This window comes from Chionomys nivalis, chromosome 13, assembly GCF_950005125.1.
Source record: "Chionomys nivalis chromosome 13, mChiNiv1.1, whole genome shotgun sequence".
Classification (NCBI taxonomy): Eukaryota; Metazoa; Chordata; class Mammalia; order Rodentia; family Cricetidae; genus Chionomys; species Chionomys nivalis.
The window spans coordinates 35634755-35656266 of record NC_080098.1 but is presented as its reverse complement, the minus strand read 5'-3'; the positions used below and the strand labels follow the sequence as shown (position 1 = coordinate 35656266).

The 21512-nt window shown below is 40.4% G+C and overlaps 1 protein-coding gene across 6 annotated transcripts in view; it reads left to right on the top strand.

The window, feature by feature from the left end:
- Positions 1-21512, top strand: part of Hecw1 (HECT, C2 and WW domain containing E3 ubiquitin protein ligase 1) — a 247825-nt gene that overhangs the window by 211333 nt on the left and 14980 nt on the right. For all 6 annotated transcript variants that reach the window (XM_057787420.1, XM_057787418.1, XM_057787419.1 and 3 more), the window contains 9 exons: positions 1939-2035; positions 8132-8215; positions 8579-8688; positions 9806-9926; positions 10879-10992; positions 12115-12267; positions 18764-18862; positions 19400-19529; positions 21020-21166. In XM_057787420.1, coding sequence (XP_057643403.1) covers positions 1939-2035; positions 8132-8215; positions 8579-8688; positions 9806-9926; positions 10879-10992; positions 12115-12267; positions 18764-18862; positions 19400-19529; positions 21020-21166 — 1055 coding nt within the window. The remainder of the gene's footprint in view (positions 1-1938; positions 2036-8131; positions 8216-8578; positions 8689-9805; positions 9927-10878; positions 10993-12114; positions 12268-18763; positions 18863-19399; positions 19530-21019; positions 21167-21512) is intronic.

Genomic DNA, 21512 nt, shown 5'->3' with positions numbered 1-21512 from the left:
TAAGGATTATATGTAGAAGATTATATATGCTAGGCCATATCTCCATATTTTAATTTTTGTGGCATAGCCTGATTAAGTTGCTAAGGCTGGACTTCCTCCATAGACCACGCAGGCATTAAATCATCATGATCTTTCTGCCTTAGATGTCAGAGTAGAACTTTGCCACTTCACCCAGCTACATGTAGGTGTGGGTTTTTAATGTAGTGATTTTAATTTATATTTAGGAAGTTTAAACACGTATACAACGTGCTTTGATCATGATCTACCCAACACTCTCCCCTCCAGCTTCTTTCAATCCCTCCTCCTGTTTAACCCACTCTGTCCAACTAGTGCTGCCCGTGTACACATGGGTATGGGGCCATCTGCTGGAGAATGCACACCCTACCAAAGGACACACCACTGAAAAATTCGACTCTCCCTCTCCTACCAGTCATCAACTGCTAACAATTTGTTGTAGATGGCCGCTTGTCTGTTTCCCGGCCACCCAGACTCCCAAAATAATCACACATAAACTATATTATTTAAATCGCTGCTTGGCCAATCACTTAAGCATATTTCTAGGTAGCTCTTATATCTTTGATTAACCCATTTCTATTATTTTATATTTTACCATGAGGCTCGTGGCCTACCAGCAAGGTTCCAGCTGGCAACTTGTGTCTTTTTCCTCTGGTGGCAACATGGCATCTCACTGACACTGCCTTCTTTCTCCCAGCATTCATTTTAGTCCCACACACACACACCACCTAGCTCTACTCTGCTCTATCACAGGCCAAGCCAGGTTATTTATTCATTAACCAATAAAAGCAACACATATACAGAAGGACTTCCCACACCAATAACTCTTCAGTTTGTGACAAGACCTCATGAGCCCCTCCCTGTACATGCTAGGATATTGACTGGCATGTAGCAACTGCAGCTGCTGTGAGTTCCTAAGTTCAACAGCCCTGTCGTATCCAGGAGACTTTGTTTTGTCTTCTCTTCCCCAACCTCCTTACTCTTAGAATCTTTCTGCCCCATTCTCTGTGATGTATTATGATCCTTGGGTGAAGGGGTGTGTTACAAATGTTCCATTTAGGGCTGAGTTGCCTAGCCTCTGCATTCTGACCTGCTGTGAGTCTCTGCACTAAGCAAAGTCAAAAAGAAGCTTCTCCGGTGCAGAGTGGGAACTGCACTCCTCTGTGAGTAAAAAGATAAATAATAAAAGGACAGTGTGATACTATGCCCACCTACCAACATACTAATGGTTCTCCCCAGGCCTGTGACCTCCCCAGTCAAATTCTTCATCAGTTTTAGAAGATCAGACTAGACTTCCCTCCTGTAGTACATGTCCTAAATCCATTTTATAATGTGGTTGACACCCTCTGTTATATTCATGCCACTACTACACCACTGGGAATTCTTGGTTGACAGCTGCATAAGATTGTTGCTCTGTGCACTTTTTATGCCTCCCTTTCCATGTATGTATGAGGACAGCTAGCACAGTCATCAACTTTTTTAAGCAAAATGAGGTGAGAGAGTCTGAATAATGTGTATTTTCATCCCTGTGGCTGGAAAATCCACACACAGCTATGGTAGCAATTGCAAAACACTCAGAAAAGGATTTTTTTGAACTCACAAAGGGTCTTCTGTCATGTTAACTTTGGAAAAGAACCACAAAGGCTAGAATAATTACAGATGTCTTCACAGGAAAGCTGTTCTCATCTTCATCCTCCCGCAAATGTGGATGAAGTAACACCCTGCACACTCCTGGGACTTCAGATCACTGCTCAGACTGATCTCTTTTCGCTTATCCTTTAAGATAATAATGCTTTTGTCCCATTTTTATGCAAGAGCTTATTTCCTTAAGAGAAATTCAAATGTCACGTTATTCCCTAGGGTGAAGTGGGCATTTTATTGTCACCTAGCTCAACCATTGTTCTGCTTTTTTCTCTGTTTCAGCATATAATGACAAGATTGTGGCATTTCTTCGCCAGCCAAACATTTTTGAAATGCTACAAGAACGTCAGCCAAGCTTGGCAAGAAACCACACACTCAGGTAGGGTTCATTTCCCATCCCTAGAACACTTGGTCCTTCCGGTCTTTCTCCAGGTTGAAAAGCAACACTGTGGAGACAGACCCGCTGAGGCTCATGGCACCTTCCATGGCTGCATAGAAGGTTTAAGCTGAGACCTGAAAAGGAAGGGTCCAGGGTTCTGGAAAATTTCTCAGAGAAGGTAGCCTTATCCCATTACATTGTGTTAAAATTATTTCTACTGATTCAGAGGAAAACAGAAAGGGAACAACATAGTATTCATGAAAGATTAGTTATATAAAGCACTATCTAAATTATTTTTGTTTTGAAATATAATTGCTTAATGATAAAAACAACTAGGTGACAACCTTCAAAAATAAGCAAAAACAAAGTATTGTATGTATGCTAACTACTTAAATCCTAGTATATATGTCATTTTTAAAAATTTTATTTTTGAGATTATAATTATATCATTTCCCTCTTTCCTTCCCTCCCTCCAGACCCTCTACTATACCCTTCTTGCTCTTGTTCAGATCTATGGCCTTATTTTTTTATTATTTGCTGTTACATACATCATATGTATATACATGTATATTTATAAATACATAAGCACAACCTGTTCAGCCTGTATGATGTTACTTGTATTATCTTCACAATTGACAATTTAGTATCATATAACTAATTTCTGTGTCCTCCCCTAGGGAATACTATCGCTCCTGCTCTCAGCATTCCTTAGTTGCCTGTAGCTCTTTGTCTAGGGTTGGGGCATTGGTGTCATCCTGGTTCAGTTCATATTTAGGCACTTATGTTGGTGAGACCTCATGAGTGTGGCTTCTAACATTCCTAGGAGACAAGACTACATGTTCCTCTGGCTCCTACAATCTTTCCATCCATGCTTCTGCAATGATCCCTGAGCCTTAGTTGCCAGGAGTTATGTTGTAGATGTATCAGTTGGAACTGGGCTCCAAAACTCTGCATTTTGACTGGTCATGATTTTTTGTAATAGTTTCTACCTGCTGCAAAGAGAAGTTGCTTTGATAAGAGATGAGGACTATGCTTATCTGTGGGTATAAAGGCAAATATTTATAATGCAATTAGGGATTATACTGGTTTAGTAAGGTGGCAACTTTAGGTTATCCTCCAAAATCTGGCTTGCTGAACCCTGAGTAGATGACTGTGCTCCAGTCATATATACATGGGATGACAATTGATTTAAAGAGAAGACAAGAACTTGAAAGAGAGCAAGGGCTACATGGGAGGGTTTGAGACAAGACAGGGAAGGTGAAAATGATATCATTATTTTATAATCTCAAATAATAATCATAAGAATTTTAAAATTTTGGATATGAGATCAAGCCAAGAGTATTGGTGCTCCAGTAGTAATTAGCCAACCTTTCTAATAATCAACCACAAATGTCATTGTACTTGTACATAGCAACTAAATATGCATTTCAGGGTTTTTTATTAAAATTGCAGTGTTCTCTATCAGGAGCTCTATTATCTAGGTTTCAAAGGATTTAAAGCTGTTTATTCACACATTGTCGTTCTGCAGTTGGCATTGTTAGACTCACAAATTGGGGGTTATTTTAGGAAAAATCTTCTGTCTCACTGAGTAGAACAAAGAGTGAAGCATATGGCAACAACCTCTTCATAAACAATACAAGATAGAAAGGTAAGTTAGATCACAGTCAGCATTAATAGTAAAAAAAAAAAAAAATGAGCCAGGCATATTTTACAGTACACAGACTCTGTGTGTGAGCCAAGTTCATTCAAGATCAGATGATCTTCCTACAGCTTGCTGGTTTTCTCCTGCTGTTGCACACATAGGGGAAATCCCACAGCATGGAAATCCTGCTCTAGGTCTGTGTTTTTCAAATCTGTTAAAATGTTAATGAATCACTTGAAGCTCTTGTCAGAAAGCATATTTAGATTCGTGGCTTAACTTCCAATATTAGTTTTTACTTTAAAAAGTTGTGTGTTGTAGAAATAAAAATTGTAAATACATATTTATATATCAGGACTTGTGCATTATAGGTATTTTAGGTAGATAGTTAATAGCATGATTCCTTATGACTTTTTCAGGCATCTCACTGTTATTTTACCATCTTTCTGAATTCATCTTCCTCCCCATTCCCTGATTAGAGCTGCTTCCTCTTTTCCATTTCTCCCATCAGATCTTTTGTACCATTTTCCCCCGTCTGTTGCTCATCCCAGCCCAGGAATAATCCCTTTTTCTTTCCTGGTTTCTGCAGTTACTACAGGATATGTACTCACATCTAAAGATTTGGTGCTCATAACCTCGAATGAGAGAGAACATGCGACATTTGTCTTTCAGGCACCGGGTTGCTTCAGTCAGTATGGTCTTTTCCAGTTCCAATCATTTACCTGAAATTTTCATGGCTTCATTTTTATTATTCATTCATCAACTGAATGACATTGGGATGTTTCCATTTTCTAGCTATTGTGAATAGGCAAAAATGAACATGACTGAACAAGTACCTGAGGTGTAAGATGTCCAGCCCTTTAGGCATGTGCGAAGGCATGGTATAACTGGGTCATATGGTAGATTTATTTTTAGCTTTCTGAGAATTCTCCACATGAGTTCCAGAGTGGCTGGACCAATCTACAAATCACAAACAGTGGATAAGAGTGCCCTTTCCCCCATGGCCTCTCTATCATTTACTGTTAGGTGTTTCCTTTATCCTATATCCTTTATCTTATCTCATATCCTATATCCTTTATCTTTATCCTTTATCCTATATCATCGTCCTATGGGTCTGTAGGCTGAAGGTGGATGCCCATGTTACAGAAGAACTTTGGGTGACTGTTGAAGCAGCAAGATGTCTCTGTTAATTCTAGAGTTTTGGAAGTTGCTTACAATGCACTTCCTGTTTACTTAGATAATATTATGTTGACATACAAAAGAGGTCCACAATAGCCCAGAATGGAGCATAACAAAGGTTTATTTATCTGGGGATAAACTCACAGAAAGAATAGTGATCTGCAGTTCTCTGTGAGTGATGAGAACTGGAACCAAATCCAGAGCCAAGAGGTCTGCACACACTTTTTATCTGCATTTATAATATATTAGATCATGCCCCAAGTGGGCCGTTATCTTAAAGGCTGTTGGCTGAAGGAGTTCCCACAACAATATTATATCTTTCTGGGGCCTTTGATGGAGTTGAAGATAGACAGTTATAGCTATAGTTTTCCTTAGTTATGATAAAGGATAAATTATGAAACTTTAGACTCACAAAGAAATATTTTAACTAAAATTCTTGCTTGATACCTGTTTTGTTATATGTAATTTTACTATGTTAAAGTTAAAAACCTTCCTTTTTATTTAGGCAGAAAAGGAGAGATGATATAAGATTCCCCTCTGTATGCTATGAATATGTTTTATTACCATTGTTTAATAAAAAAGCTACTTTGGCCTACGGCAGGGCAGAATATACTTAGACAGGAAAACTAAACTGAATATAGGGAGAAAGATGGCAGAATCAGAAAAACACCATGTAGCTTCTGAAGGAGAAAGATGCCAGAACCTTACTGATAAGTCATAGCCTAGTGGCAATACACAGATTAATAAATAGAAATGAGTTAATTTAAGATGTAAGAGCTACCTAGGAATATGCCTAAGCTGTTGGCCAAACAGTATTGTAATTAATATAGTTTTGTGTGATTGTTTGGGTCTGGGTGGCCAGGAAAGGAACAAGCAGGCTCTGTTTATACTTATCCTTTTTCTTTATCCCATAGCCTTTATCCTTTATCCTATATCGTTTTTCTTTTGAAAAATTCTTTGTACATGTCCCAGGCCCATTTTTAAATGGGTCATTTGATTTTTTTGCCTGTTTAAGTACTTTATATATTCTAGTATTGATCTTCTGTAAGATATATAGCTGCCAAAGCTACTCTCCAACTCTATGGGCTTCCTCTTTACCACAATGATTGTCCCAGCACAATTTCCCTCTTGTTGAGCAGGTCTCAAGTCCAATTATACATCTGCTTACCACCAAGGTATGAGTGATCCATGACCTTAGGATAATCATGCCATGCTAGTCCTTGTTGTAGTTCAAAGGCATCATAACTGGGTAGAACCGTTAGTTGCCTTCCTCCTTTGAAAGCTTTGGTGGTGATTTCTGGTACCATGAAAGCTAGTGCTCAGGAAGGAAGCTTTCAGGTCAGGTCAGATCTGTCTCAGGGCCCTGGGGTTCACATTTCAGAAGAACATGTGGTGTCTCTAGCAATTGGGCTTACCTTCCGCCTCTGCAGGACAACCAAGGGCAGTAGCAATTACCTGTGTTTTGGGAATCTCTTGACAATCCTGACCAGCAACTCAAAAGAGGGCTTCTATGCCTGGTTTGAGAAGGCAGTTGTTAGACGGTCTTTGGCTCTCAGGAGAGCATTGCAGCCTAGATGAGAAAATTTCCATTTAAATTATATATGAATATTTATGCACTGACTTACTTATATCTATTAAATGTGATTTTTAAGTAGATAGTTAAGAAGATAGGCTTCTTTCACTCCCTGAAAAGTTTATAGACCAGCCAGTTTTATTTTCCAAGTCCCAGTTAGAGAAGCCACTGTGAACACCCCTAGGTTTTGCTTATAGCAATTACTGCACTGATACTTTACCTCTATTGAGGTTGGATGTTGGGAGCAGTGAGACCCCAGATCCTGAATTTCTTGTAAACAACTTGTTTCCCCTGATCTGAGTGCCTACAGCTGCTCTGAGCACGAGACCTTCAGGAGTTCCTGATGGCAGGAGAGTGGTTTCTGGTGGGTTTGGTTGGGGCGTGGCTATCTCTATATAATCTGCCCCTGAACACAATAAAGGGGGCATTCTTGGGGCTTTGGTATCAGTGTTAAAAGGTCTGCGTGTCGGTCTGTCTCTGCATGTGTATTCTCAACCTTCGACCCCTTTCCCGAAGCTCGCAAACTGGGGTCTAGCGCATGGAGCGCAGACCAGGGCCGCGGTGCGCGGCAGTTGGATCCCAAGGCATGTCCTCTGTTCAGCAACATTTTGTGCATTTTAGTAGAAACCCCTTACCTTAAAGAATCTCCATTCTACAATACTAGTTAAAGAAAAAAGTCTTCAATTTGAGAGGGAGTGGAGATGCGTAGGAGCCATTGGAGGGGGAGAGAGAGTGGTGGAAATGATATAAGAACAGTACTCATAAATTAAATTCTCAAAAAAAAAAAAAGACGTGAAATTGAAAGCTTAAGTAAAATGCATATATATATATATGGAGTCACTGTCAGAAAGAAAACAATGGCAGTATTCCCTATTGGGGTAAACTAAATGAAGGGTATATAAGGTCTCTTTGATTTCTATTTTAATTACACATGTGCCTTATTTTATATCAAAATAAAATTTTAAATCAAAAGTTAAATATTTAAAATTAAAATCAATTCTTAAATTTTTGTCAAATTTAACTGCAAAAGGCAAACTTTAACTCATTCGGAGCCTACATATATAGAACAAGTAGTGGTGCTAGTATTATCAGAGAAGCAAATTGAAAGTCGATTTGAGCAAAATAATAACTTCCTACCTGTAGACTTACTTGAAATAATTTTCCAGATTAGAGCTGGAGATCAGAATGGGAAAGCTGAAACTAAAGAAAGATAGATTGAGGTCTATGTTTTCACTAAATCTGGATGCCCTTGTAGTTCTAAAGGCTTGGTTCCCTCTGTTCTCAGCATGGCATTATACACGTTCTATCAGGCACAAGATTTCTCTTGAGACAGCCTTCCCCTTGTCCCCCTGTGCCTTAAGCCTTCCCCTTGTCCCCTGTTGCTCCCAATGTGCCTTAAGCCAAGAGATGGCTTTTCACAGCTTCCCCTGGCCTTACTCCATTCTTGTCTATCTCAACCAGACTCTGACTTTACTTGGCCTCCTCAACTTCTGACTCTTGTGTGAATCTCAGAAAAGCCACCCCTTATAAAGCTTCCCGTGAATTCAGATGACCTTTGAGCACTATGAAATACACCAGAATGCACTGGGGAATGTTGTTAGTCATTTTGCAAAAAGGGATAAAAAATAAATCTGAAATTATTTATGTATTCCTTGGCTTTTCAGTTGCTACGTAATTCTCATTTTCTTTTCAAATTCGGTTCTAGGGAGAAAATCCATTATATTCGGACAGAGGGTAACCATGGGCTGGAGAAAATGTCCTGTGATGCAGATCTGGTCATTTTGCTGAGGTAAGGGGTTGGACCTGAGACCTTGGAAAGCTACCATAGAAGATGGGTGGGGAGGTTGGAAAAGCGTTTGGCACCCTAAAAAGGATGAGAACCAAACACTTTCCACTTGTTCTAGATCTTAGAAGCAGAGCTTCTGTCCTTGGCTGACAGTCTTGACAGTCCTTGCTGTGCATCCTTATCTCTGGACGCACAGACAGACAGAGCACTGGGGCTGTAAAGTCCTTGATGGAGACTTTATGATGAGGCTAATAAAGATTCAAGAACCGGAGAATTTGCAAGTGGGAATTCTAACTGCTCTTCTACAATCTGTGCACACTTTCTCATGGTTCAAACAACTAACTTTCCTCTTTTTAACCTTCGTAGTCTCTTTGAAGAAGAGATCATGTCCTATGTCCCCCTGCAGTCTGCCTTCCACCCTGGGTATAGCTTCTCTCCCCGCTGTTCACCCTGCTCCTCACCTCAGAACTCCCCAGGTAACTTGAAATTCTGGCCTGGTGTCATCTAAGTGCTCCTGTGTGTTTTCACCAACTGGAAGGGAATTCAAGATAGGTGTGTGTGTCTGTCTGTCTGTCTGTGTGTTCTCTTCTGTGTTTCTGTGTGTGTTCTCTCTTCATCCCGTTCAGTTTTCTAATCAACAATACACTCTAAATTAGGTGTTTACAAACTGCTGGCTGTTTTTATGATTTCCCCAAGCTATGATGGGACTTGTTCATGTTTCTAGATGATTGAGAAAGGAAATGAGATAGAGCTGAATTAGTTAGCCCAAGCTAGCCTCAAGTTCATGACTATGTTCCAGCTCCAGGATACTGAGATTACAGGGGTGTTCCATCATGCCCAAGTGAAGCACTAAAATCAAACCTTATTATTTCTAAATAATGATTCTAGGAATCTTCCCACACTTGTTCATGTGAGAGTGAGCATGGGTGGGTGGGGGTGGGGCAGAGTGTACAGTGTGGTGCGTCCAGACCAAGGCCACAACGACTTTCTGGGACGCATAGGATGCACCAAGGATCCAATTTGGTTTTGAATTAACTTTTGGTAGTTGTGTGTTCAGAAAACTTCTCCACAACTTCCATATTCAGTTACACAGTTTATTAAATGTTGATCTAATATGAACCCCTAAATGCTTGAGTCCTCGTGTCTCAGCATGTTTCTTTTCTTCCAGCATCGGTGTCAAAGTAGAGGCATGGAAAATACACATGCTGAGGGCCTCTTCCTTCATGCTGCCTCTAGTCTTCTTACGGCAGCTTACAAAAAAAACTTGTATTTAGTTCATTTTATGTTAATACTCTCAAATTACCCAAATACTAAGCAAGTCAAGGTAATTTCCATGGATGTGCTTTTAATAGAAACACAACTTAAATAATTTCAGAGGAAGATAAAAACATTCCCATCAGATCCATTTTTTATTTTCCTATTTTACTTCAGTTTACTATAGAAGTAACTGAGAGTGGTGGCAATGAAAATGACTCGCACTTAGATGCCCGCAAAGGCTAGGATCCTGCTCCAGGGGGCACTTGCCTACTCTCACTCTGCATATTTGTTCTTGGATGAGAAAGACGACCGTGGACTGTCTGCTTCTCTCTACAGGTTTACAGAGAGCCAGCGCAAGAGCCCCGTCACCATACCGAAGGGATTTTGAAGCTAAGCTACGCAATTTCTACCGAAAACTGGAAGCCAAAGGATTTGGTCAGGGCCCAGGTAAAATTAAGTGAGTATCTAGTATTTGATCCTAAATTAAAGGAATAGCCTTTCTTATCTATTCACTTTTTGCATCACTGAATATTTTATATATATATATATATATATATATATATATATATATATATATATATGGTAACACTTAATGGCCTGAAAGAGAGGAATAGCAAAATTAGAAAGTTGGAAGAGAAAAAGAAAAAGTCTTCAGGTATTTGGGATAAAGGAAAAAGACAGGAAAGGGGAGAAAAAATAAAAAGAACTATAAATATAAGACAAACAGGTACATGACATCAACAATAGACCTTTACAGAAAACAAAGACCCTTAAACTCAGATAAAATGCTCTATTTCCATTCATGTAAGAATAACTGAACCAGGCAGTGGTAGTGCATGCCTTTAATCCCAGCACTCAGGGGACAGAGGCAGATAGATCTTTGTTAGTTTAAGGCTGGCCTGTTCTACAGAGCATGTTCCAGGACAGCCAGGACTATTATATAAAGAAACCTTGTCTTAGAAAACCAATAATAATGTAATCGAGGCAAATTTTAATTCATTTCTCAAATTTGTGGATGCTTAGCAACTTTGCAAGAAAGTCCAAGTAGAATAGGTGTTACCTGAACCCTAGGTTTGTTATTTTAGCTAAAAAGCTGAGCTCAAACTTAAAATCCTAATTGAAGACACCTTCTAACCTAAGAGACAAGATACCAATTGACAGAAAAACATTTTTAAAAACAGTTGAGAATGTCCAAAGATAAGCATCCGTATGTCCATATATTCTTTGTGTACCAGTAATTTGAATGTGTCAAACCCAGTACCAGACTAATAGAACCTCTCTCTTGTTCACTCCTCTCTTATTAGAGAAGCCAATGAGTGAAGCCATACTAATGAGCACCTACGGCTCACATACAACAGTGCTCAGCACCCACTTCAATGCTTCCGTTCACCAATACCTTTTATTCTCAGGCTCATTATCCGCCGAGACCACTTGCTGGAGGGGACCTTCAACCAGGTGATGGCATACTCCCGGAAGGAGCTCCAGAGAAACAAGCTCTACATCACCTTTGTTGGAGAGGAGGGGTGAGGCACCGGGAGCTTCATACAGATAGATCAGTGTGGGGAAATCAAATCCCAGGAGTGAGGGGTAATTTCTCTCAGGAAGGAATAGAGTAGCTGTAAACATTCGTCTAAAGTGACTCAGAGTGTATTTTATTAGTAAGCTTTTCTCTTCCCAGGCGTTGCCAAGCCTTGTTCTAAGAAAGAAAGAAAGAAAGAAAGAAAGAAAGGAAGGAAGGAAGGAAGGAAGGAAGGAAGGAAGGAAGGAAGGAAGGAAAGAAAGAAAAAAAAGAAAAGAAAAAAGCGTTATTGCCATGTCCCAGAGTCTGAGATCCCATGACCAAAGTACAGTACAAATTAAAATCCTGAAACGCTGGATATTTACTTTGTAGGTGAAGTAAAATCCTGAGGAGAGGGGGAACCTCTTCTAAAATGGATATATCAAATTATATGCCAAAGTTTTCATATGCTTTTTGTGACTTTATGGATCACCTTAGTGTGTAATGTAGCTACCTAAAAGGCAAGTGAAGATGCACTTATAAGGTTGTATGTATATACACATACAAACATACACACGACACACACATACAAACATACACACGACACACACGCACACACACATGCACACACGAAAACATATACTTTTGCAGGAAATTTTTCCTATGCTCCACAGTAAGGCCTTGTTTGTAATGAGCCAGCAGTGTGTTTTGTCCTATAGATATTTGATGACCAAAAGGGGGAAGTTTGAAGACAACTGTCACAAGAATTTATTCATAGACGTTTGTTTAAAAATATCCCAAACGATGGCCAGGCAGTGGCAGCCCACACCTCTAATCCCAGCATGTGGAAGGCAGTGGCAAGTGGATCTCTGTGAGTTCAAGGCCAGCCTGGTCTACAGAGCAAGTTCCAGGACAGCCAGGACTACATAGAGAAACCTTGTCTCAAGAAACAAACAAACAAAAACAACAACAAAACAATTGCTACACCTTCATTTTCTACTATAAATTGACACCTCCTCTTGGAGTTCGCTATAAAGAGGAGAGACCGCTCTCTGCTTCTCGGGCCCCATACCTGAAAGACCTTGCTAGGATCTGGATAAGAAACTCCCACAAAGGTGAACTTCCTGGACCTGTGTTTCCTTTGCAGCCTGGACTACAGTGGCCCTTCTCGAGAGTTCTTCTTCCTTTTGTCTCAGGAGCTCTTCAACCCTTACTATGGACTCTTTGAGTATTCTGCAAATGACACTTACACGGTGCAGATCAGCCCCATGTCGGCATTTGTAGAAAACTATCTCGAATGGTAAGCTCCCTAATCTTGACTCTCTTGTGGTTAAAAATTGCTCTCTTTCTTAGTCAAAAGTTAGCGGCATTTCTCTCCAGTAACTGATATGGAGCAGTTAGCCAGGAATGGTTGGATCATAAGAATAAATAACAGCTATAGAGAACATAAGATAAATTACCAAAGGCATTGATGTTATAACAACTGTCAATTGGTATAAGATAGCCTAATTGTCTACTTAAAATACTCCTATAAGGCATAGATTTCAAAGATTAAGAATGTCAATGAAATCACACATGTGCTGCTGAATGCTTCTCAGAGCTATTCATGGTTTTAAAAGGCTCTTACCTTGAGCCAGTATACTTTTAGCACTGAATTTGTACCTTATAGTAAATAAAGTCCACTGAAGACGTGTCCTCTGTAGTCTGTATGCTGGATGGTCTCTGTCAGTCTCCCAAGTATTACCTGGGTGGCCAGTGTGCTAGCCAGTGACTGTTAGGAATGTTGGAAGTCATCATGTTACCAATGATGAAGGGGAGGGGAGAGGCAGGGAGATGTGTCTGTGTATGTCAAGTAGTCAGCTGAAATTCTAGAGTTGGTTTAATTCTACCAGTGAACTTCATGGAACATATATAGCTCTGGAGTTTGATCTAATTGCTGACCTCAGGTTCCAGGCTATCAAACTCCAGAGTTATTCCCAGCTAATGAACTCTGTTCTCAGGCACTGAGGACAGATCTTTCTTTCTCTGTAACTTCAGACACTGGGGACAGATCTTTCTTTCTCTGTATACTTCAGTTCTTGGGCCGTGCTTCCAGCTGCTTTTAGTTTTTGAACTGGCCTTCTCTTATTCCACAATTGTCTCCCAGAGATTCTTCTCATCCTGAGGATGTGGTAGATCAAATACCTCTCTGAATTGTGGTCGTTTCTGTTCATGGTTCTCAGACCCCAGGGTAGCTCGGTTTTAAGTACTAGGCTCATTCTAGGGGAGAGGTGCTGTGAACTACTGTCCTTTGGACATAACTTGTCCCTTACACATACAAACTCACAGCAACTCTGATTAGCTGCCCAAGACCTGCGTAGAATAAACTGACCAGAAATTCCAGCATGGAGGTGGGATGTGTTCCTAAGGCCTCACCCCGAGCTGAGTAGCTGTTGGTGGTTGATGATATCAATGGGAAGAAGCGTCACTTTTCTATAAAGTGTTGCCCCTGGCAGGATGCATGAGCCAGTGCACAACCCCACAGCCATGTGCATATGGACTCAGTGGTTGTGTGTGTGTGTGTGTGCGTGCATGTGTGCATGCGTGCTTGTCAACAATTAATAAAAAAGAGGCCATGGATTTGAAAGAAAGCGGGGAGGGGATTATGTGGGAGAGTTTGGAGGGAGAAGAAAGGGAAGGGGAAAATGATGCAATTATACTAGAGTCCTCTTATTTTTCTTTTTAAAATTATTATCCTTTTTTGAGATTATGAGCTAGAAGAGGAGATGGCCTAGAAGGAAGAAGTATGGGGCACCTATGATTAAGATGCACCGTATACGTTTATGAATTTCAAAGTATAAAAATAAACTAGTTTAACAAAAACATGAAGATGGAAATGAGCCACAGTCCTCTGGGGAACTCCCCTCTGGTGCTAATCTAGTCCACCAGAAAAGCCGCTGGGTCGAAAGCCACATGTGGACTTGAGGCTTGTCTTGAGTAAAGATGTCAGTGTCGCCTCACCATAGTGACGAGGCTTTTCTTGGCTCCCTTGCCTTCAGCGCATCTCTCTCTGCCCCTCTGTCCTCTTCAGCTGTCTGCTCTCCTTCTGTGAGTTTCTAAAGGTCTTCCTTGTTTTCTCTGAGTCCACCTTTTTCTTCTTCTGATACTCTTCCTTTTTAATTCACACCCTGATATTTCCTAGTTCTCCATCTTTCCTGGAATTCAGTGGGTGGAGTTTTCATTAGCTTTGAGCAGGAAAGACCATGTTAAACTTTGGGTAACCTTAACAAAACACTTGTGCTGGATTCCTTGTCTTTTTCTTAACCTGTTCTTGTGCCTTGAGACACATGGATTAACCCAAAACTCATGAGTGTTACATTTCCTGTGTCCATCAGTACTGAGGAACCCTGTGCCCATCGTTTTAGCAGAGGAGAGTCGATTGGAGGAGCCCGTGAATGAAGTGGGTCCTCACCTTACACAAAATGTCAGCAGCAAATAAATGTAGTGGCTCCTGCCTGCATGCCACTGTCATGTTTCTAAGACAGGAGCTCCAAGAAACCAAGAGACTCTACTCCCTGCCTCCAGATGCCTGTGAAGCTCCAGCAGAGTGGGTGTGGCTGATGCTGCTCTCTTGGCTTCTCACTCCATGGAAGTTCATCATGGATTCCCGTGGGCTATGATTCACCATCGCCTGTATAGGATTCATAAGTAGACAGAACTAGAGGCTACAGGGTTTGTCATTTGCTTGTCAAAACAGGTGTTGTCCCTTGACTCAGGACCCGCTTGGGCAAAGGAAGGAAATGGACACCTATTCACCTCTATTTCTTAATTCTAGAAACATAAATAAACATGAATACAAACCATTAGATGTGCGTGGTAAACACTGGTAAGAAATGCTGGATTATTTGTCCCTTGGAATTGAAGCATCACTTGTGTGGGCTCGAGGAGTATATTGGAACTGCTTGGTTTTACTTATTTTCTGTTGTGCCTTCATGTCCTTCATTGACTTTTGTTCCTTGTCCTTGTTTGCTTTGTCTGATTCCATTCTGGAAAACATGGTCTGTGAAAGAGACCAGCTTTGCCTTATAGTATTGTTTCTTCCTTTCTTGAATTGATTTCCTAGTTCCACTTCTGTCACTGTGATAAAATATCGTGACAAAAACGGCTTAGGGAATAAAAGCTTTGTTTGGCTTGTATTTCTAGGTTACAGTCCTTTATTGCAGGAGAATCGAGGTGGCAGGAAGTTAGACAGCTAGCTGCATTACAGCCACAGTCAAGAGCAGGGAGAAAGGAATTAACTGCTTAAATACTCAGGTACTTTCCCAAACTCTTATAAAGTCCAACATTCCAATCCAGAAAGCAGTGCTGCCTACTTTAGGCTATATCTTCCACATTAATTAAGGCAATCAAGATAATCCCCACAGGTTAACCTGATCTAGAAGGTCTCTCATTGATAGTCACATTGATTTCCAAGTGATTCTAGGTTGTGTCAAATTAGCAATTAATCTAACCATAACAGTCAGGGTCTCACAAAGCAGCCCACTGTGGCCTTGAACCCATAATTTCCCTCCTCAGTGTCCCAAGTGCTGGGATTGCAGGCATGTGCCACCTCATCAGGTTTATCATCTGTGGTTTTAAAGTTCTGTCTGTGTCAGTGATAAGTGTGAATGTCACTTGGGGATGTTTTACTCTGGGATCACCTCTGCGCTGTTACAGAATAAGGGAAGGGTTGCTCCCACACCTAACAATGTTGAATTTCTCATCTATCTTTATATTTTATACTCTCTATTCTTCTTCTGGTTTTTTTCTTACTTCGTCTAATAAAATCCAGCTTTAGTGATCATCATCAAACTGTTCTTGCCAGGGGCAGCAGAAAACAACTAAGTGATAAATGTGGTGTCAATCTTTGACTTGATAGGAACTTTCTGCAAAAGGTATGAAATTCTACTTGAGGCTCTTCCTGAATACTGAGATCCCAGTGTCACTTTGATATCCTTAAATCTTGATTGTATGGGATAAAGATACAGTAACTAAACACAGTATACTCGGGAAATATCTTTACATAGAGATAAATGTGATTTTATCTTCTTGTTCTCAGAATAGAACTCGGGGCCTTGAATATATTAAACAAGTACTTTATCACTGACTTGTGTCCAAGGCCTTACTATTATTATTTTGATTTAATCCTCTTTGGTGGATGGATATAATTTTATGTAAAATATAGCAAACTAAAGCTGGTGAAATGACTCATTGGGTCATTTCACCTGTCACCAAGCCTGATGACCTGAATTTGTCCCTTTCTGAATGGAGATGGAGGAGGAGTGGATGGGAAAGGGGTATAGATGGCAAAGGAGGGGAGGGGAGGGGAGGGGAGAAGAGAGGAGAAACTAGTTGGTATGTAAAATAAATGAAAAATATTATTTAAATAAATTAATTAAATTTTTAAAGAAAGATTCCAAGGCTGGCCACTGGTGTTGGATAAACAATTAGTGGCTCATCTTTGGAGAAGACAAACTCCCCCTCTCTGCAGTACTTTGTTGCCTGTGGTTCTTGATGTGGAGTTGGATCGCCACATGATTTTCCCTTCCACATTAACATATCTTTTGTGCTTAAGCAACCATGTTGTTTGTAGACATATCATGAGCATAGCTTCCCTGTCATTGTCTGGAGACACAATCTCATGGCAGACTTCCTGGTCCTCTGGCTCTTCAAAACCTTTCCACCCCATCTTCTGTAATGTTCCCTAAGAATTGGGTTCCGGGGTTGTGTTGTAGATTTATCTGCCAGGGCTGACTACCCCATGATCACTGAATCTGCTTTTTTCGGCCAGTTGTGGTTTTCTGTACTGGTCTTCATCTGTTACAAAAGAGAAGCTCCTTTGATGAAAGTGAAACATATGAGGATACTTAAGGGCGAGCGTTTGGATGCTGTTAGAAATGTTGCTGACCCATTAAAGTAGTGGTAGTAGGCTCTCCTCTTGGATCATAACCTCATTGGCAATGGGTGATTGGTTAGGTTTCCGGTACCATTGGACAAGCCTTGAGTCCAATTAGAGAGCTGTTGATTACTGTCAAGATCTGAGTGCCGTTTTGCATGTTTAGGAATATCTTGAGGTTATGGTCATTGTTGTGGTTCATAGGCATCACAACTGAGCAGCAACTATTGATCGCCTGTTTTTCCTCTTTGGCAGCTCACATAGCACTTTCTAGCAAAGCTAGTTCTCAAGGAAGAATGTTTTAGGTTAGACCCAACTGGAACCTTCCTAGTCGAGTGTCCGAAAGCATGCGGTATACAAACAACAGTCCTGTGTACGAAGAATAAACACCCAGTTACAAACAGGCTATGGATCTTAACAGAGAATTTTCAATAAGGACTTACTTGCTGGAGTATTCAGTTTTGAGCATTAAGCTTTAAACACATTCTCTATTAATGCGTTTATGTGTTCCATACTCTTATTATGTGCTGTCATTGCCATTTTTCTTCCCTGGATCATTAGAGGGCCCTTGCAATTTAGGAGGGCATTTATAGGTACTTGTGTTTACATTGTTTTTATTTCTGATTTATTCTTCTTAATCATCTTCACCTGTATGATCATGTCACCAATATGATATTACAAGCACCATTGCTGAAGGGCCAGGGCAGATGCATGAACACCTGGCAAAGAAGTTGCCTCAAAACCGGGCACACTGTCTTCAGAGTTTACAAATACTCCATTATCTTCAGGAATACAAACACAAAATTCAGCTGCAAAATCAGCTCCTGACAAATTCTAAGGATTCAAACCCATTTGGAAGAGTCACCTAACTGGGCAGGAGGATTACTGAAACTTCACTAGGGACAGAGACTCCTAAGCCATAGTGGTGGCTATATCTATCGAAACGCTATGGTTAGGTGAAAACCTAATTAGAAAGAAAACAGGTATACCCCAGTTTTGGAGTTAGGGGCAGAAAGAGCAAAGCCTTCATAGCAAGTAAGCCACAGGACGGTAGACCAGGCAGACAGAAAACTCTATAGAGCAGCCAAATTGAGGGCAAGCTACAGGTAGCCTTGCAACTCAGCCAAGCAGTTCTCCAGAAAGATTTCTAGGAAACAAGTTGCTTCAACAAACATTGAAATCAAAAGGGCCTTTATCTGTAGGTGACATGGTCTACACTGCCGGTTCTTCCTAGCAATCACATTGTTCTTTGATGGTGTAGCTGGCAATATTGAATAACAATGGTCGGTCAGGTTGCCTATCATCACATTGTGATTGCATGGAACTGTCTCCCACTGTCTTTGAATACTAACTGCCATCTGTGATTGATAGTCAAGCCTCCACCTCCCAGCATGGAGTGACATTATAAAATATCTAAACAAACACATTGTTCAGAGAGACGGGTTTCTGTTTTCCTGGGTCTAGGTTCTCTTTGGGTCTAACTTGGGTTTTATATTTCTGATTCCTCAATTTCCTTCCTCAGCATTTCCTCTTCTTAAATAAGTAACAGTAGTCTGATCTTGGAACACAGAAGGTTTTGTTTAGGACATCCAAACCACACGACCATTGTTTATGGTAAAGAATATGAAGAAGAATTGATGATGTCTCCTTATATCATCAATGGGCAGATTGATGAATACTATACAAAACTCATTGAACTGGGTGAAAGGATGCCTAGTGGTACAGCACATGTTTTAAGACATGTGATATCCTTGGTTCAACCTCGATTCCCATAAATAAAGCTTTAATAAAAATACAAATTTAAAAAATAGTACAAATTAAGATACTTAGTAATGTAAATTCCTACTGACTCTTACACTTCCCTGCCTTATCTGTGTTGCAGGTTCAGATTTAGTGGTCGTATCCTGGGACTGGCTCTGATCCATCAGTATCTCCTGGATGCTTTCTTTACAAGGCCCTTCTACAAGGGACTCCTGAAGCTGTAAGTGTCCTGTAGGATGATTCTGCCCAGGCTTTCAGCAGGATGACAGCGCTGACCTTTCTTATGTCTCTGGCCTTTTTGCCAATTTGGCTCCAACCATTTCTAATAAGTTTCCATCCATTTCTTGTTCTGAGTGTCTATACATTTTCCATACCTTTTGGTATAATAAAATGTCATTGGGAGAATTTATGTAGGTGTAAGAAATTATTCTATTAACTAAACATGTAATAGACATTAGTTCATTTATATAGAAATGGCAACATTGTATTCCATTGATGAGTAGAACTGACTTGTTTTCTAGTTACCTATGAGTCAATAATTATTTCATTTTTATTACTGAAACTTTAGTAGTTGCTTTTCAAAAGGAAACTATTAAATAAGTTAAAACTATTGAATTACTGCTTCATCAGTGTATTCAGAATTATCAAGTAATTATGAAACCTATTGTGCTTTATTGAAAATAAGCATAATCATGTTTGGAATGAGCTCTGGAAGACCTTTGTTCACTAATTTTCTTACTGCCTTTGACTCTCCCAGGCCCTGTGATTTGAGCGACCTAGAATATTTAGATGAGGAATTCCACCAAAGTTTGCAGTGGATGAAGGACAATAACATCACAGATATTCTCGATCTCACCTTCACTGTTAATGAAGAAGTTTTTGGACAGGTTTGTGTGATGTGGACTTGGAAAAGACATTTTGTTGTTTGCTATGGTTAAAGCTAAAAAACAAAGTTTAGCCATCTTAGGTTTTAAGTGCACACTGCAGCGCTCTTAAGTGTATTCTCACCGTTTGGCATCCAATCGCTAGAATTTCTTGCAAAACTAAAACTCTACCAATTAAAGCATACCCTTTAATTTCTCCCACCCCCTAGCTCCTGGGAAATACCAGACAATTTCTATTTTGAGATTTTGACTCTAGATAGTTCAAATAAGTATTTGTTTCTGTCATCCTGGTGGTTATTGTGAGTAATGTTGCTAATGACATTAGTGACCAGAGATCTAGTTTGCCCCTACTTCCGGTCCTTTTGTATCACATGTACTCATATATGCAATTTTAAGTATAGGAGTGTTGAATCATACAGTTAATGGGATTTTATTTTTAAATTAAATAACAAGAATCTCACTGGTTCAAACAATGTCTGCTGCAAGAGCAGCAAGTGCTCTCACCTCCCGAGCCTCCTCCCCAGCCCCAGGACTTCTTTTTTGAACAGCACTGCCAGGGGCTCTTCCTTCCTTTCATCACTTTGATGGTTCTACAATATGATATGGCTCTACCCTATGCAGGGGTTTTGAAAATCAAATGTAACCATGGATCAGAAAATATTTCAAATATACCATAAGATACAAGGTATTTCTGTGTCTTCAAAACTATGTAATAGTTCTTTTACCGTATCCACTTAGTCCTCCAGTATGCATAGGTCTCAATACTACATAGCAAGAAATTTCCCATGTATTTGCTGCAAGAATTTACTAATATAATATTAAATCTGTTGGCCAAACGGGTAGGAGACCCATTCAAATTTCATACTAAGTCATAAAACACAAATAGAGGACACCGCTAACAGCAAAGGATGGGTTAATGATATCTAAACTGATAAAACATTTCTGAGATATATTTTCCAAATAAAAAAACAATGAATAACAGAGTATATGTTGTATATGTATGTGTTATGTGTATATTTATGTGTGTGTATTAGCTTAGAAAAACATATGGAGTATATTTTTATATCTCTAGTACATGAAAAGCAGCAGACAGATCCTAGCTCCTGGTTAATGAGTTTGTCTTATGCCGAGTGGAGACTGCTCTGCTCCTTAGTGGTCTGCCCCCTAGCCATGTTTGCAGCCAGCTTGGAGAAACAAACCTTTTTACCTGCTTCTGCTTTTCTTCTTCTCATTGAGTGTCTAAGGAAGAGCTTGCCGCGTAACAGCCGCAATCTGCTGCCCTAATTGAGATTCAGAGGCATCAAATACCTGGCCATAGTGTTGAGAGTATAGCTCTTCTAAGATATTTAAAAATGGGGTTCCAACAACAAAAACTTTCCTGGTAACTTCCAGGGAAGGAAAAGGGCCTTTTTGCGCTGCCGCCCTAAACAAAAATGTCTCCTCGGGAGACAAGCTGACTGATAGGCATAACGAGCCTTCCGTTTACTTGCAAGGTAACAGAGAGAGAGCTGAAGTCTGGAGGCGCCAACACGCAGGTGACTGAGAAGAACAAAAAGGAGTACATTGAGAGGATGGTGAAATGGCGGGTGGAGCGCGGTGTGGTGCAGCAGACCGAGGCCTTGGTGAGGGGCTTCTATGAGGTAAGACCCCAGCTGACCTAGGAAAGTGGGCCACAGTGCTCCGCTGTGGAACCTGTGCCTCTTCTGGAGCTCAGTGAGGAGCAAAACCTCAATAGCTCAGAACAGAGAGAAAGAAGCGAGAGAGGCAAGGTTTAAGGTCTCATGCACAGAGTGGGTGGAACCCGTAGCTGGGCCGGATGGATGGAGAGCCAGACTTCTTCGTGAATGCAAGCCCTGTCAGAATTTAAATATTCTCAGTAAATTGTCATTGGTTTGGCCCTGTTGTACCAGGTGAGGGCTATGCAGATGTGGCGTTTCCCTCAGTCCACTGAAGCAGAGCAACCAGAAGCACTAGGGAGTACTAGCC